General features: G+C 37.3%; 1 protein-coding gene and 1 long non-coding RNA gene across 15 annotated transcripts in view; one reads left to right on the top strand and one right to left on the bottom strand.

Moving 5' to 3' along the window:
- TRMT11 (tRNA methyltransferase 11 homolog) overlaps positions 1–16,744 on the top strand; it is a 102,738-nt gene that overhangs the window by 14,733 nt on the left and 71,261 nt on the right. For 4 of the 14 annotated variants that reach the window (XM_032681652.1, XM_032681662.1, XM_032681661.1 and 1 more), the window contains 4 exons: positions 974–1,046; positions 1,780–1,911; positions 5,843–5,963; positions 11,017–11,685. In XM_032681652.1, coding sequence (XP_032537543.1) covers positions 974–1,046; positions 1,780–1,911; positions 5,843–5,963; positions 11,017–11,184 — 494 coding nt within the window. In that variant the 3' untranslated portion in view covers positions 11,185–11,685. The other 10 variants (XM_032681654.1, XM_032681655.1, XM_032681658.1 and 7 more) reach the window with 7 other exon arrangements.
- Positions 1,076–4,843, bottom strand: LOC116783803. Its single transcript, XR_004355850.1, has 3 exons — positions 4,799–4,843; positions 3,397–3,485; positions 1,076–1,487 (listed from the first exon to the last, which is right to left on the bottom strand). It is a non-coding gene; the product is annotated as an uncharacterized LOC116783803 (long non-coding RNA).

Raw genomic sequence — 16,744 nt, 5'->3', positions numbered from 1 at the left:
CTGAAGATTTATGTTAAATGCTTATTGTAATGCTTCCAAAGAGAAGTTTTAATGTGTTTCCAATACACTTAACTACTGGAAGCATTAGCGTTTTGGAAGGATCCTTTGCTCTTTTAGCAACCTATGTACTAAACACCATTTGTCATGTATGAGAGGGAATAGAAACTAAGGGAATAAATGAAAGACCTTGATACAGCAATTTCTGATCTCTAGTGCTGACTCTTATGATGAGACATTCATATTAATTAGGAATAGGGAGTGTGACTTTTCTTCGTGGGTTGCTTGCTAGTTTTTATTCGTTCCATTTGGCAATAAAACACTGTTGAATATTAATATGGACTCAGAACTGAGCGTGACACAATTTGTAAGACTTCCGTGGTGGTTATATTGGTGCTTCTATGATGCTGAAACAAGTCTCACAAAACCAGAGGTTTTGAACGGGAAATAAATATGTTATGTTATTAGAAATGTGCAAAAATGCCTGAGAAAAAGCCATCTCTGGTTCTTATGTGTGAGAATTACCATTTGTGTAATGTACTGGCAAGAAATTCCAATGTATTTAATTTCATTTTGAAAAAGGTTAACTAAGTGCTATAGGAGACATGTTCATGTCTAGCAAACAAAAGAGGATGGTATTATTTGTCACATGTTTCAAGTCTGAGGAATATCTTTTAATCAACAAAACAGAAAAGCATTGTTCTTTGTAGTGTAGCAAACTTCTAGGCTATTAGAAGCTCTTAGAAAGCTGAAGGGCTTTCTTTGAATCAGTTCTAAAGTAACCTTTTGGAGTAATAAACTTTTAATAGATCTTGAAGAAATTTCCCTTGCTTAGTTTTACTTTGTAAAAACTTTTCTTTTTTTAACTTTGTATAAGCCACAGTTTATGCACTGTCGTGTATGTATGGTATAATTGTGTGTTATTTGGACAAGGAATGAGGTTCTCATCTCTGCATTATGCATTTACTTTGTCTAGCACCATATGGTATCAGAGAAGCTACTCGCAGAACAGGTTCACAAAAGGAAGCAGTTAAGTCAGTTGAAAGAAGGTAGGTGAGCTGTCTCATCTGTTGTAGAATATAAATGTCTTAATGGAAATCTAGTCATAGTTTTAGAATCTTTACTATTTCTCGGTCGGCTATCAACAGTTAAAAAAATGGTGGCAATATAAATTAAAGAAGAAAAACCCTTTTTACTCTGTTTGCAAAACCAGTATGTCACTTCCTGAAATCATCTTGGTTTTGTTCTCCCTGCTTATCATTTGTGTGTGTTCAGATTTTGAATCCTATTTCTCACCTCTGTAAGCCATCATTACCTTTTATTTCCTATTCTCAGAAAGTTCTTTTCAGTCTCTGCAGGCTGCAAAATCAGTTTAAAATAGAATACCCATATTTTACCCCAACCTCTTCTCTTTTGGATTTCCACTGCTCTTTTCAGAGATAGGTCGTACTTCTCCACTGCCTGGCCTTCATTTTCTTCTGCATTTTGCTCTAAATTGTTAAGAAAGATGTTGTTAAGAAACAACTATTCCCGGTATACCTGTGATACTTTGACTTCAAATACTAAAGATGATAGTCTGAAGAGCCAGTTATGGGAACTTGCAAAGTCATATTCCTCGTATTAGAAGTTGTATTTCTGGATTGTCACAATTAGTTTTGCAAGTGTCAGATAGTGCTTTTGTGGTCTGTTTTTGGTTTTGGGGTTTTTTTAGTTATTATTTTAAGAAATGTAGGTTTTACCTGTGCTTTTATGTTTGTTTACACTTGTACATTTTTTGTTTAGCACAGAAAATCACATCTTCGTTTCATCCAATTATCATCTAAGTGACATCTTTTTTGACCTGTTGAAGTTTGCGGCAGAATATCTGGTGATGGGAGGAAGATTAGTTTACTGGCTGCCAATATACAGGCCTGAGTATGTATTGTTGATTTCTGTTATGTTGTAAGTCAGAATGGCTGCTGCACTCTCACTGTGTTTCTTTTGGGGCACAGTACAGCTGGAGCTTCCGTAGCACCAGCACTCAAGAGTAGTGCCCAGACTTCATATTTTAAAACTTTGTGTGAGGAAAACCAGATTTTGAGATAAGGGTTTTGAATGGCTATAATTCCTGACTATTACCAAACAGAAAAAGACTTAGTGTGTCATTGCAAATGTACATCCAGTGAGTTGAGGTTTAAGCTTAGGAAATTAAACTTTCAAGGTACATATTAGAATGTGTTTCTCTAGAGTAATTGGTAAAGATGTGTGACAAGGTCCTATGAAAAACATTCTTGGTTCTTTGGAGTTTGGCACTGCTAATTTAGCTTTCTTCTGAGAAATAAAAGTCAAATGACCAAGAGATGGTAGTGAGAGGCAAGAATCATAAGGGAGCAGCCCTGTTAAGGACGAGAGGGGCCAGCAGAGACTGCGGGATCCTGTCTGCTCAGTAGTGCAGCCTGAGTTCAGAACTGAGTTTAAAAGGAAAGACAGCTGTTTGCATACCTTACTGGAGCATCTCTTAGATAAGGTTTGATGGTATTTTTGTTTTGGTTTCGGTTTTTTTTAAACTGTTTCACTGTAAAGTGAAGAGTTCTGTAGGTTTTTCAAAGTATCTTCCAGATACAGATGTGCTCTGAAGGTAGTTTTTACAATGTTTCTATGTGCAGTCAAAATATTACTGATGAATAAAGTGGTGGTTGTGCCTGGTTTCATCATGGAAATGGCTTGTGTCAGCCCTATATATCCTATATATCACACGCTTTGAAAACTTGGAAATCAAATGGAGCCATTTCTTTTACGTGCTGCTGTAATGGAAGAGTGCACTTAGCAGTTCACAATTTTTTAATAAATGATGGAATTGGTATCCTTAGACTTTTTTTCATTGTGAGACAATTAAAAAACAAAGCAATGAATGCCATTGACAGTATTATAACTAGTTATTCAAAATGTCTGTCTATACATGCCTAGCCCCAACAAACTATGTGCGATTGTGAATTCTAAGATTTCAATGTCAGTAAAAGCTATTTGGATTTACTGAATTTATTCTGTTCATCAAGATACTAGAGTTTTTCTGTCTGCTCATTGAACTTTGATAAAAACCATGTTTCCTCACTTTAGATAACTTGGGAACTGCACATTCAGGATCTACTTCGGTTGCTGTTTTGGGGAGGTCTAGTTAAGTTGCCTCATAAAAAATGAATTTGTACATCCTACTGTGAATTGAAATACTGAAGTCACTATATTAGCACGGAATATTAGTACAGTCAGTTTATTTTCAGTTGTAATGCTGAACAAGGGAACAGACATTAAAACAAGTATGTAGGGGGAAGGGAAGATACTTCCTACTAACATATTGCATTATCAAATATCCCTTGGCAACACCTGCCTTCAATTTCATTTCTTGAGATCCTTTTGTATTACCTTAAATTAAAGCCAAAACTGGATTGAATTGGGTGTCTGTTAAAACCACTGCTTCTGTATTCCTTACTTGATGAGGTTCTGAGTTTTACCTGAAAGAATGTAGAAATATATGCATTAATGCTAACAGACAAGGCTTTTTAACAAACTGATAATGATCTCTCCTGCAAGATAGCATCTCACTCCGAAGTTTACTCTTTCAGTCTGACATTGAAGTCATTGTTGAGTCAGAATTCTTTTAATTCCTTTGCAGTCAGCCTTTTATAATGTTATATATTTATAAACTTTATGTATAAACTTTATTACATATATTTTTTATATATATTATTGTATATATAAAAATTTAAGATGATGTGGTGGAGTGCCTACCTTTGTAGGAGAAAGAGCGAGTTTGGTGGTACTAGATGCATTGAAAGTCTTGTATAACAGAAAGAGCAGTTGAGAAATAATTTTATTCTCCTTTGTCAAAAGCATGTTCTGACGTCAGCTAGCGGAAGTAGCAAGTTGATTCCACATGAGAAGTGACTGAAAGGTTGTTTTGCATTCTGGAAGTTTTGAGGCAAACAAAGAGGCAGTACTGTTTGGGGTTCTTTTTCTCTTATTTACAAATCTGTGTTTGGTATTGAGTTACTTGTTTAACAGCTCACTGTTATCTTAAGAAATGCCAAGTTTTCCATCAGCATCTAGACGGATCCTATTTTGAGTTGTGTTACATTTGTCTTCTCTTTCTCCCAGAACAATACCTTTACTTTGTAAAGTGCATTCATAAAATCCGCCTCTTCACAAGAAAAAATGCGAAGCTCCTCTTTCTACCTTATAAGTTGAAGTGATAGGTGTTTCAGTTGTTTAGTTCTGCATTTTAATGTCTGACTCCTGTTGACTCCCAAGCATTGGAGAATCATGAGAGCAGACATTTTGTATGAAGTCATAGTCCCTGACAATACCAAAACCCATTTTCTGTGTTATGTGGAAGTAACTATTACATGACAGCTTATTACAAAAACTAAGACTAAATGACTGATCTATGTTTCAGTATATGGGAAGGGTGTCTGATCTCATATTTTTTATATTGGCTAGGTTAATACTTCTTGCTGTTCTGGTCCCATGCAAAGGTGTCTAAGTTTTACTTGGCTCCCCGCCAAGTCCATAGACCCAGCACAAAAACCTCTGGCAAAGAGCAAAGAAAAAAAACCTATGAAAAATCCAGACCAGCCGAACTATATTAAAATACATGTATTTACATATATTACAGTTAAATACAGTTGAAATACTATATACAATCCCGAAAGGGAAAGGAAGGGGAAGGGAAAAAAAAAAAACCAACAAAAAACCAAAACAGATATACATAATCAAAAAAACCCCTCAGGATCTAGCAAACTAAAGAATTAGCAAAAGAATATCTTACTACTTTCCTTGGGATAGCACAATTGCCCAAAAGCTGCCACCACACTGTCGGACTCCGGATCAGCAGGAACAACAGGCCCTGTAGGCCCAGCCAGGCCCCAACTCCCCCACAGAAGCAAGACCAGCTGTGGGGAATCTGCTGTCTCCAAACCTCGCCAGAAGGGAAGAGAGGAAGAGGCTTCTCTCTCTATTTATATGTTTGGATTACGTAAAGGAATAGGATGGAATACTTCCTTCCTTCCTTCCTGGCGACCAGGAAGGAAGGCCTAAACTCAAAACCGTTACAAAAGGTCTTAAATCTTTAAATTCCTCTTTCAGCCTTAGAAATAGAAAGATTGAAAGCAATCTAGAGAAAGCACTTTCTACAGACAATAGTATGCGTATGAGGTGGGGCATTTAAAACACTTTAACTGCTTGCTTCTATAGATAGGATTTAATTGTAAGCCAGTGTTGCTGCTATCTAATGTTAAATGATAATGGATTTTTTTTCTTGCCATTAGAAAAAATAATTGTGATGAGATAGGTTTGTAACACCAAATGTTGAAGTCCAGGAATGTCACTGTCTGTTAAAATCTGGCTTAATAAGATTTGAAATTGAAGCGTAATGGTCTCTTTTTAGGGAGACGGAGTTAAGTCTCTTATTCCTGCAACATCATATATGTTGGCTGGAATATGTTTTTAAAATCACAGCTCCCATTGGATAAGTTATTATTTCTGGTTGGCTGAGATATTTTCTACTTGACATTATCCAGGCAGGCCTGTGTGCATACATTAATGTAATTTAAATAGATATGAAAAAAGGAGGAGGGTTATGTCTCTTCACTGTGAGCTTTTAATTTATTCTATGCACTATATGTCACAAGATGATTGAAATATATGTTGTCAAAACTCTGGAGCACCGATATCTGAATTTCTTTAATCAGAATAAAGTGCATAACAACTTTCTAGTGTAAGCCTTTCTGTGAAGAGTCTGTAAGAATTTTGTTTCAGATACAAGTCTTCCACTTCATGAGCTTACAGCATTATGAATGTTAATTTCTTCCAGATATACAGAAGAAATCATTCCCCGCCACCCATGCCTGAAACTTATTAGCAACTGTGAGCAGATGCTTTCCAGCCACACATCAAGGCGCCTGATTACCATGGAAAAGGTGAAAGAATTCAAGGTAAGCTTGAATTCTTGATTATATCGTGTAAAATAGTAGTTACAGCATTCATGACAAGTTTGTGCTATTTGCCAGTTGATCCTTATTTCTATCACACTTGAGTTTTTATGATCAGATTTAGAGCTTCTGGAAAATTGGGTAGTGATATAAGGTTTGGTTTTTTTCCTTTTTCTTCTCAGTTTTTGGTAAACTCTTCATCCCAAGCAAGCCCCTGAATAGTGTGAAAAAGATCTTTGAACTTATGGTTACTTGTGAATCCCATCCACCGAGATGCCTAAGTTTCCATTGATTTCAAAGTGTAACTTGATGCCTGAGTATATACTAAATGGCTTTGTGGGTCTTTCAGTACAGGTAAACCATATTCGATTCTGTTACTTCATCTTTAGAACTCTTAGTTTTTGAGATAATATTGACGTTGGGAAAGTACAGTGAAGCACACTGACTCTTTTTTTGTTTTGGGATGCACTGAGTGGCTCTCCTGAGGCAGTTGGGGGGAGGGAATATTGCATTCAGGTCTCCTTTCCATTCTCGATGCTTCTCTCACTCAATACTGTTAAAAGAGATGCTAAGCAACTGTGAGGCAAATTCTTAATGAAAATGCACACAGTGAGCAAGTGTTTTTAGTGCAATCCTTGTCAGTTGGAAGAGCTGTTTCAGATGACAGGAGATACAGTCAAACTGCTGTGTCTGCATGGTGCTTGCACTAATAACACAGCAGGGTTTCAGTACTGTGCTCATAATGCTCATGATAAGTGCAGTTCTCAAGCAACACCTGAATTTTTAAAAGCACCGTAGTTGGAGTTCAGTGTCGGAGTTGCCAACATCACCAGTAGCGAACTAGGAGGGTAGATGCTGAAAATTTTTGACATGTGTGTCTCAGGGTTTTCAGGGAGGTTTTCTGCAGGAGTTTTATTAATACCAGTGCTGTAGGATAATATGTTCTAATCTAAAAAATATATCCACCCTTCTGTGATTAGACTTTTGTCATTTGTTATTCTTGTTTTATCCATCACCTGTTCTTCAGTACGTGATTTGACAGGTTCATGTCTGGAAATGCTTAGCTCTGAGCACCTGAGGATATTTGGCAGGCTTACTGTTTAGATAAAACTGTGCAAGTGCTTATATTCAGGACTCCAAATGTCTGTTAGATAATCTGAAGATACCAGAACCCATGTATGGTTTTTGATGATGTAAAACTTATCTAAAGAACAAAATGCATATTGAGTCCTTAGCCAATGCCTGCCTGGTTTAGGGTCTTGTTTGGTGTCTAAGATTTCCCCAGCTCAGTGTCCCTTGCTTGGAACATGGCTTTTCCTTTCTTAATATCCTGAGCAACCTTTGAATTGAATATTTCTTTCTGACTCACCAGATGTGATCATAAAATTCAATAGATAGTGTTTTGGCTGTTTTCTTAAATGAAAGAGTGAATTTTTATGAATATGCAAACATTTATGTTTCCAGACAGTTCCTGTCTGTTTTACTAAACTGGTCTGTAACAGACCCTCACAGCTGCCTTTTAATTCAGCTTAGTGCAGCACTTGCAAGTGGCTAAGAAGTTTTATGAATCATGTAGTGTCATTATGCAGTTCTTTGGTTTCCCCAGGGTTTGCCACCAATAAGGAATTGCAGATTTCACAGCAAATTTGATTTCACTGTTAACACTCTAAACTCTTAAATGAAGATGAATTCAGTCAGTTACTGAAATTGATGGTGCATTTTGCTTTGAATTGTAATAAAAAGGAGACCAAAATGAATGCAAAAAGTGAGTATATCTAGGTGAAGTATTGATCTATCGTAACTAATCATTAACATGAAGATCATATATGTTGAATTAAAAGCCTCACAAAAGGTGGTATATAACTCACTGTCTAGTGAGCATCCAGTCTGTTCTTTTTAAGTTTACAGTGAAATCATGCCAACTGGAAAAGATTTCTTACTGAACTCAGTGCTGATATGAATAGGCTTTTCCAGCATATGCACAATATGAGCAGAGAAGTTGTTTGTTTATTAACATTTAAAGCTTTTTTTTTTTTTCTTTTTAAATTACCGTTTCAGGCAACTTTTGCCATTGTTCCTTCCAGCACAGTGCTCACCCCAAAATTTTCATGTCACATGGTCACTCCAGAGTTGTTACTGGTGTAGAATTTTTCCTGTTGAATTTAGCAGTGTCTGTTCCTGGACATGACCCTGTTGTCCCCGTTTTGGTAACTGGTCTGTTTTGTTTATAGCTGTATAACATTAGTACAAGTGGTTTCTGTAGCTACTGTCCAGTACCAGATGTGGAGTGGTAGGAAGAGATGATAGGGCTAGGAAGAATTTTTTTTCTTTAAACAAAAACTGAATGTGGGTAATTACCCTGGAGCCAAACTGAGACATGCTAGATTTATAAAAATCTTTAGAATATCACTTAATATTTGCCAAGATGTCAAGAAAAGCAAAACTTTCTTGTTATCATTAAGCATCCTCCTCTCTTCCACCTCTGTCATTATTTACTGGAGATCTGTCACACCTATTTTAGTGTTGTCATTACAAGAGATAAGTGTTGAGTTGAAAACTCAAACTAGCTAAAAGCAATTTGGTAGCTTTTTGACAACAACTTTGTTTGCAGTTGTCACAGAACTCATCATAAAACATTTCAGAGCAACATTTATGTGGTAACTGCTGCTTGCAATTAGTCTGCTGTTTTGAGAACTTATATTATTCAAAATAAGAACCAAGGGTGATGATAAAGAATGACCAGAGATTAACAAGCATCTCCTGTTCTGAATTTTACAAATAAAAGAAGAAGTCTTTGTCTTCTTGGTAGTGCTGACACACTAGGGAAAGAGCTGACTTAGTGCCAAGTAGGCTGATCATTGCTGATCAGTCTTGTAAATTATTTCTTGGAAAGTCTCACTGTTTTGTGTTAAATAACCAATTACAAACTTTATGCCTTGAAAACTACATATGGTTGTTTCAAAGGAAATGAGAGAAAAAAGTTACTCATCCCTAGATGCAGCTGTGTGTCACCAGCAGCACTGCTTATTTCTCCTCCAGCGTGTCAAGAGGAGGAAGGAGACTGTCTTCCTTAAAACCATATGGTTCAACTCCATTCCCTGAATTAAAGCCTTTTTCCTAAAAAAAAAAAAAAAAAAAAAAAGAGAATGTTAAAAAACATCCATGTTAACTGCACTGGACAGTTAATGCGTTTGAGGGAGACTTGACACTGCCCCTGACACCTTCCATAAGAGAGATCTCTTACTGCAAAATGTTCCTGTCATATATTTAGTTTGCATATTCTAACAATTTATGCTACTCAAGACAGAGAGTAACTGAGGATGTTTGACTGATTTCCTTACTGAAACAAGCTGCTGCTTGATGGCAAATTCTAGTGCAAATTGTCACAATAAATTCTTTAATGAAGAGTTTTTTGGACAAGCATTCCTGGTGTTCAAGTTGTACCCATTCAGCTCCCCGATACAAAATGTCGTAACTTAGAATTTATTTGGAAATCATTAGTTTCTGAAATCCAAGAATTTATTTTACTTTGATCAATTCTCATGTTGCCCATAAAACTATTTTGACTAGTAAATGCTAACAGTGAGTGGTACCTCCAGGTAGTTCAGGATTTCTTTATTTTCTTTTCCCTCTTTTAAGGAGCAATTCACAATCTGTTGATTTTTTTGTTGTTGTTTTTGGTTGGTTGGTTTTTTGTTTGGTTTCTGGGTTTTTTTTAAGCAGTCACCATCTTTATTAGGCAGTCATGCCTGCACAGGAGAAAGGTAGAGAATGAAACCTCTTAAACTGGAATTATTGTGATGTGGGCCAGGAGCTTCCTTTGTAATCTCTCCCAATAAACCCATGCGTAGCTGCAGATCTCTCATCTAGCGAGCAGAGTTTTGCAGAGCTTTTGATGAGGCCTGGATTTTCAAGATAGATTCTGCTGTGAAGTGGTGCACCAAGCCTGTTTCCATTTGATGAATACAGATGCTCCTATTACACCTGTGTTTTACTCAAAATTTGTTCTCTTACACAGTATATCCTCTGTTTACCTTAACCAGCTTGGGGATAGAGGAAGGAGAAGTTTCTTTCCTCTTTCCTCCCTTCACCCTGAATCAGCATTTTGTTTCTTACAGAATCAAGATGAATGGTGTACACATGTGTGACCTCTTAGAGGTTGTGGGGATTATGCTATTGAGCATAATAAAGTGACATCAATAAGCATAACACTGTTTTTAGAAGGCCCATCAGTTTTCTTTAGCACTCAGGTCAAAGTTTGATGTATTGTTTAGCTTATAGCATTGCTAATGTTAGTTGACAAGTATCTTCATTGTGTAAAGCCATAATACATAATGAAATAAACCTTTGTATATGTAGTGGGACAGTTTTCTAAACTATATTGTTGGCTGGTGTCAAATATGTATTATGTGTAGGGATTTACTGTATCAACTTAACTTTCAGAGACATATGAATGCTGCACAAAAAAATTTTCTCTGATTGTGCTTCAATAACTGTAGGGAACTCAGTTTAGCTGACTGTGTTCCTCTTCTGTTTGTACCTGCCTTAGAGACCTCTGAGTAATGGAATTCTCCAGATGGCATTTTTTCTGGAAAATACATGTTTTCCTTTATAAAAGTCTGTGTAGCATAGTACCTGTGCTCATTCATTCATGTAAGGGTAAGATTCTCGTGATGCCAGATGAGATATTTTCGGTGATGCAGCGCTTTTAAAACTGACAACTTGCATAATTTTGCTGTACAGAGTAGAATAATGGAAGTTTGAATGAGTACATTAAGAAACACAAAAAAACCCCTAACATCACAAACAAAATCTCTTTGTCTGCTTACAGCTTGTATTTGATTAATGTCAAATGAGACTCCATGGCATATGGAATTTCATTTCTGTTAAATGTTAAGACTTTGAAGTAGAATGTATATGTTCTTGTTAATCCTAATGGAAACCTTAGCATTCTTTTTTTAAAATTCTTTAAATCAGGCTAGTGTCTTAAATGGGTGCTGTTGAATTGTAAAAAAAACCTAACTACTTTACCCTTACTTGTAAGTGTTTGAAAAAGTCTGGAAGCAAACCAGTGGCAATACCTGCTGAACATACTATCCTGAAGTCTAATGCTTGCATTTTGATACCGTGCAGGATCAAGATGAGAATTCTTACTTGTTGGATGGCCAGTATATGCCATACAGGGGACACAATTCTTTCCGTGAGAAGTATTTCAGTGGTGTGACAAAGAGGATTGCCAAGGAAGAAAAAGACAATCAAAAGTAAAATATAATATAAACAGATTAAAAAATGAGAAAAGAATGGAGATCGTGTTTCTTTGTAAGGACATCTGGATATGAACATTCATTTGAATGTTTCAGAAAAACAAATACTGCTTTTAATTTTAAAACAAGATGAAACCCACAACACAGGTTGAGAGCAGTTCTTTTTAATTAGCTTTGTTTACAGCAGATTTTATTGTACAAGTTTTTTGAGTCTTATTTAATTTATATTTGTACTTTCAAGTACTAATGATGATTGACTAAAACCATTATTATTGTTCTTTCACCATTAACATTTACAAAAAAGTAGTAGTATTATTTGGCTTCTTAAACTGTGAACATCTGGCTGTTTGAGAAACACGTGGTGGTGATCAAGAATTGCTTATTAAGAAGATAATTTTCATTTGTTTTGGTTTTTTGTATATGGTACACAATAAAACAAGATTGTCGTGAGTTTTTTTTAATTACTGCATGTAGTAATTGCTTGAATGAATTCCACTTGCTCTGGCTGAGGTCAGAAGTATTTAAAACAAACAAAAAATGCAAAGAAACAACTGGGCACGTGCACACCCCACAAAAAAAAAGGAAAGCCTCTGTGACCTGACAAACTCTGGAGAGCCTATTAAACCCTGTGAAGCCTGTCCGCATCTGAAGCTCATCTGTACCTTGGATTTGCTTTTGCATTCCTAAACCTTGACTCTTGGTCAAGCCAACTGTCTGCAATTTTTGGTTTAGAAATTGATAGTTAAACCAGTTACAACAACAGCATAAAATCACTAATGGTTCCCTAATGGTATTAAACCTAATCAAATCTTTGAAACTGAAACTGTATTTGTTAAAGGGCAGACTTTGCTGAATCCACACCATGTCCATCATGAAAATACCTCATTTGAAAACCACTAAGCCCATTAATTCAGGATGTTAATGGTCCTTCTCATTTTGGTGGTCAAATATGGTCACATATTCTTCAGCAGGGCATTGATGAATGCATCTATGTGCTCCAGCCAGAGGAACCCTGCTTCTCAACTTACCGCAGGTCGCCAACTATGGTCATGTTAGAATCTTTGTAGATCATAGTTTTTAAGTGCCTCTCCAAGGAAGGCACCAGTCATTGTGTGTATCTGATCAAGTTCATTAACTGAATTTGCTCTTCTGTGTATTGTGGTCTTCAGCTGCAGCAGGAAAGCTTACAAACTCAATGACAGCTTTGCCTGACCTTCTGGATCTAATTTGTTGTGTGTTAAAAAGTTCTCAAATAGTGATTTATTTTCTCTGTTTCCATTATAAATCACTTTTTTTTGAGACTTCTTATAATAGTTGTTCTGGGCTAAACTTGGAGCAAGATCAAAAGCTCAGAAAATTTTTCGAAAGTAGAATTTGAATTGATCACTTTCAAATATTACTTCAAAAATTACTGCTTCTGAAAACCTGTCTTCGTTTCGACATTACAATTTGGCATTCAGCTTTTATTACTTTAAAAATTAAAATTACTTTCAATTCTTCATAGGCAAGAAATTTTTCTAAATGGATTTATTATGCCTTTATAACTTCATTTTCGTAAAAGTTCCCTTACACAGGCATGCTCTACATAGTTATACAAAAGGGAAGGTAGTGGCAAATCTGGCTCTGTGTATTCAATGAAAATGATTGAGTTTACTTCTCCTCTGCCTGGACCAACTTTTAGTCCCTTCAGCAGTGGTGCTGTAACCTCTGTTTAGCAGTTCATACATAACAGCTCTATCATTACTCAAGAATACCGTTTCGAACAGAAACTGCAAGTGTATTTGGGGTACTGCATCAACACCCACTAATCAAAAATCGTTTAGAATTGAAATCAGATGTTCAAGCTCTGCTGATCCGCAACTTTAAAGCTATGATTTGGAAATATTCCTCATGTTTAAATTTCTCCTTGTTTAATGTGCACGCTCCCGCCTGTTGTACGTGCAGCCTTGCAAAGCACAGGCATGTATAGCTGTAGAACCGTGACACAGTCCTTGCCCTTGCTCTGTCAAAGGACTGACAGGCGGGTGAGTTATCCTTTCAGCAAGACTTGGCCATCCATGGCCGCGGTTTCTGGCACTTTCGTTCAATCTGGTTCCATTCAGTCTCTTTCTGAGTAGTTCCAGTTTCCTGTCCCTGGCGGGGAGCATCAGTTCACAATCCCGCGCTGAACTCATGCCGTTGTCATTCTCTTCTTTGGGGTGGTTTATGCCATTTTCCAGTTTTTAAAGATAAATGTTATTTTTGGAATGCTTTGTTGTGCTGCAGCAAATTGGATGGAGGGAGGAGCTGAAAACAGCTGCGAGGTCGTATGGTCAGAGGCTGTCTCTTGCTGTAGGGAGCGATTTGTTGAGGCAACAAAAGGAGAGAGCCCCCTCTTTTCACAGTATCCCTTTACCTGATGTTGGTGTTCCTGGCTGCAAGCCTCCTACATATCTATGGGAAGAGGAATTGGAAAAATAGTGGAAATAGATTTTCTCTGCAGTCGTTGTGTGTCCTACCTGTTCTCTCTCTCTAATACTTTAATTAGTAGCCAATATGACCAAGTGTAACAGAGGGTCAGGGTTTGATGATGTCTTACCAGATAACAGGAAGCTACACATTTTGTTGAAATAGGCAGAAGTGTTGAAAAAAAAAAGACCTAGTTAATCTCTTCCAAGGAAAAGGCTGTAATACAAGTTCAACTCTCACTAAACATCAGAGAACCCACACGGAAACGAGGCCTGGAGACAAAAGCTCTCACCAATGTTTTTTGTTCCTGCTGTGGCAACCAGCGCTGGCCCTGCTGCTTCTTGGTCTCCCCTTAAAACAAAGAGACACAAGTAAAAGCATACAAAGAGCTTTTTTTAGATGAAACATAAAGGTCTTGGCTGAACTTTCCACTTCTACCCAAGGTACGAGACAAACTCACAGAAACTCAGACTCGGTAGTTTCTCCTTATCACCAATGAGAGGAGTAGATGTATCAGCTTGGTGAACTTCTCAAGAAGAGTGCAATTCTCCCCGTAAACCAGCCTAAGAAACTGGTGTTTCTTAGGAATAACATCTTAACTCTGGGTCTCCTCCAGTAGAGAAGCAGTTTTGCCTCACTGGATATGGACTCTTCAACAGCAACTCTTGAAGGTTGGTTTTGGTGGACCCTTTATTCCTCTCTACCTGTTCAACAGGGCTGGAAGGCTGTGGTGGAAGTGCTTAACTGTTCAGTATCTCTTCTTTTTTCCTTAGAGTAACATTATAGCTCAGAGCTGGGACCTAAAAGAAGGACATAGGTATCCATGGCCACCACAGTTGGCAGAAGGCAGTCAAATTTTTGTGAGTTCTCAGTCAAGCTCACCTGTCCGAAATTACTGAAAAATGTGGCTTAGAAGATAAAGTACGGGCTTTCTCTCTGGCTGTTTTGATACTGGTTGAATGTAGAAATGTTATAGGGAAAAAACACCATAATAATTCTCAGTATTTGCTTTCCTTCTATCACTGCTTTTTAAGATTTCGTCTTAATGGTTATTTCCACTGTCGCCAGGACAATTCCACAGCTTCAAGGCCACCAGCCAGAGAAGGGTGTCACAGAGATGGTGACACTGGCATTGTCCTCTGGTCACAGGTTTTCCAGAGACAAAAAAAATGTCCAGTTGGAGCAGGCAAGACTGAAGTGGGTGATATGCAGTGGTTACAGGTTTTCCTGTTGGACAATAAGCAGCTCTGGGGTTACCTGACAGGAGGTGCAGCTGCTAGCTCAGCTCCAGTCACCACAGCGTTCCTCTTTTCTGACTCTCCTTTCCACCCCTTTGTAAAAGCAGAGAATTAAAATTTAATGTGTTCGTTCTTTGCTGTTTAGCTTGGTTTGCAGTTTAAACTGAGGTCCAGAGTTAAACAAGGCTGTCTTTTCAGTCTGAAGATTTCTTCCCTGCTCCTAAAACAAACAGAGTTGTGGGTACCCAGGAGAATGAAGAGACTCTCTCCCTTTCTTTCGTGTTTGCTATTTGGAAAAAAAATATGTTTCTTTAACTTTATTCTTTTATATAATTGATTTTGATGATCATTTAATTTAAAACAGCAAAGCACATCTTACCTGTTTCCATGCTACCCTTTTTAATATATTTCTGTGATGTTCTCTTATTGGCTTATTGGACTTTAAAAATCTCTGTTCATGTATGTATCCTCACAACTGTTTTCTTTGTAGTTTTCTATCATGGATGCTGTTATTTTGTACGTTATATTTTGTACTGCTCTTATCAGCTACAGCTTTCCTGGGCCTGTGGGTGTGCAGGACACCACTCAAACGAGACGTCAGCTCTCTGTTAGCTGAAACACCTCATCAGACCCAAGGTCCTGGAGAATGGACATTCCATCTGGCTACACTAAGGGTATTGGACCTTGAGACAGGTTTGCCAAGTAAGATCTTATACAGCTCTTGCAGGTTGCATAAAGTGAGGTGGGCAGCTGAAAGGTAAAATCCATTGATAGGAGGGAGATCTTCGTGTCTTTGCTACCACTGATAGTAGCTCACTGCACCCTCAGTGAGGTGCCCAGGAGAGGCTGCTGCCAACCCAAGGCACAGGAGGCTCTGACCATGCATATCAGGTCTAATAAGGAGTACTTTGAGTACCACTGGGTAGGAACAGGATATTTTGCTTCATTTAAAATTCCCCAGAAGGTAATTTTTTAACATTCCGGTTTTGGGTGCTGGAAAGAGGTGGTGATTGGCAATGATCATCTGAAATTTTAATCCAAATTTACTTTACATAAAAATGGTGAAAATAAAAAAAAATCTAAACGTGTAAAAACAGCATAATGTTGTAATTCTCTCCAAAACAACATTTTATTTAGGTTCTTTTTCTTCCAATTAAAATGCCGCTTGAAGTATAAAATTTTAATCTAAAACTTTTTCTTCATGGATTTGTTCTAATAATTTTTTCACTAATAAAGTGCAAAATAGCAGGTCGTGTTACTGTATGTGATGGGACAAGTAGTTAATTCTAATCTAGTATATAACTCCTAACTAAACAATCTCATCTCCATAAGAAGATGCCATTTGTAAAATAGTCATAGTTAATCACAATACTTCCTTCTCTGGAGTCTGTCCCAAAAGATATGATGTCTCTGACTGATGAGTAAGAATGAATGTTCTGTGCCATGACTGGACAGCCCAGAGTGTCTTTGCTTTATTCTGCGACTGATGTGAAAGATTTCCACTGAACACTTGTATTTTAGAGGCAAGACTCATGCTTGTTCTATCTATTTTTCTATTGATGTATCACTAGGAGAAATACAAGTAGATCATTTCAGTACTGGAAAAATTTAGTTATGAAAGTTCTTAGCACCTAATAGGGAAGGTTCCTAAAATACTGTGATTTTTGGCTAGAGATGAAACATAGCTATGTGGAGAAAATCCTGTGAGTAGTAGTTGGATCTTTTAAGTTGGAAGGATAGCTCCTTACACGCAGGCAGTCTTCTCCACTGAGCTGTGGTCCTGTCCTTTGTGTGAATGTATGTGATGGGTAGAATGATGCCTCTGTGGTCACAG

The sequence above is a fragment of the Chiroxiphia lanceolata genome, chromosome 3 (genome assembly GCF_009829145.1).
Source record: "Chiroxiphia lanceolata isolate bChiLan1 chromosome 3, bChiLan1.pri, whole genome shotgun sequence".
In the NCBI taxonomy this organism is placed as follows: domain Eukaryota; kingdom Metazoa; phylum Chordata; class Aves; order Passeriformes; family Pipridae; genus Chiroxiphia; species Chiroxiphia lanceolata.
This window is presented reverse-complemented; position numbering and strand designations above follow the sequence as displayed.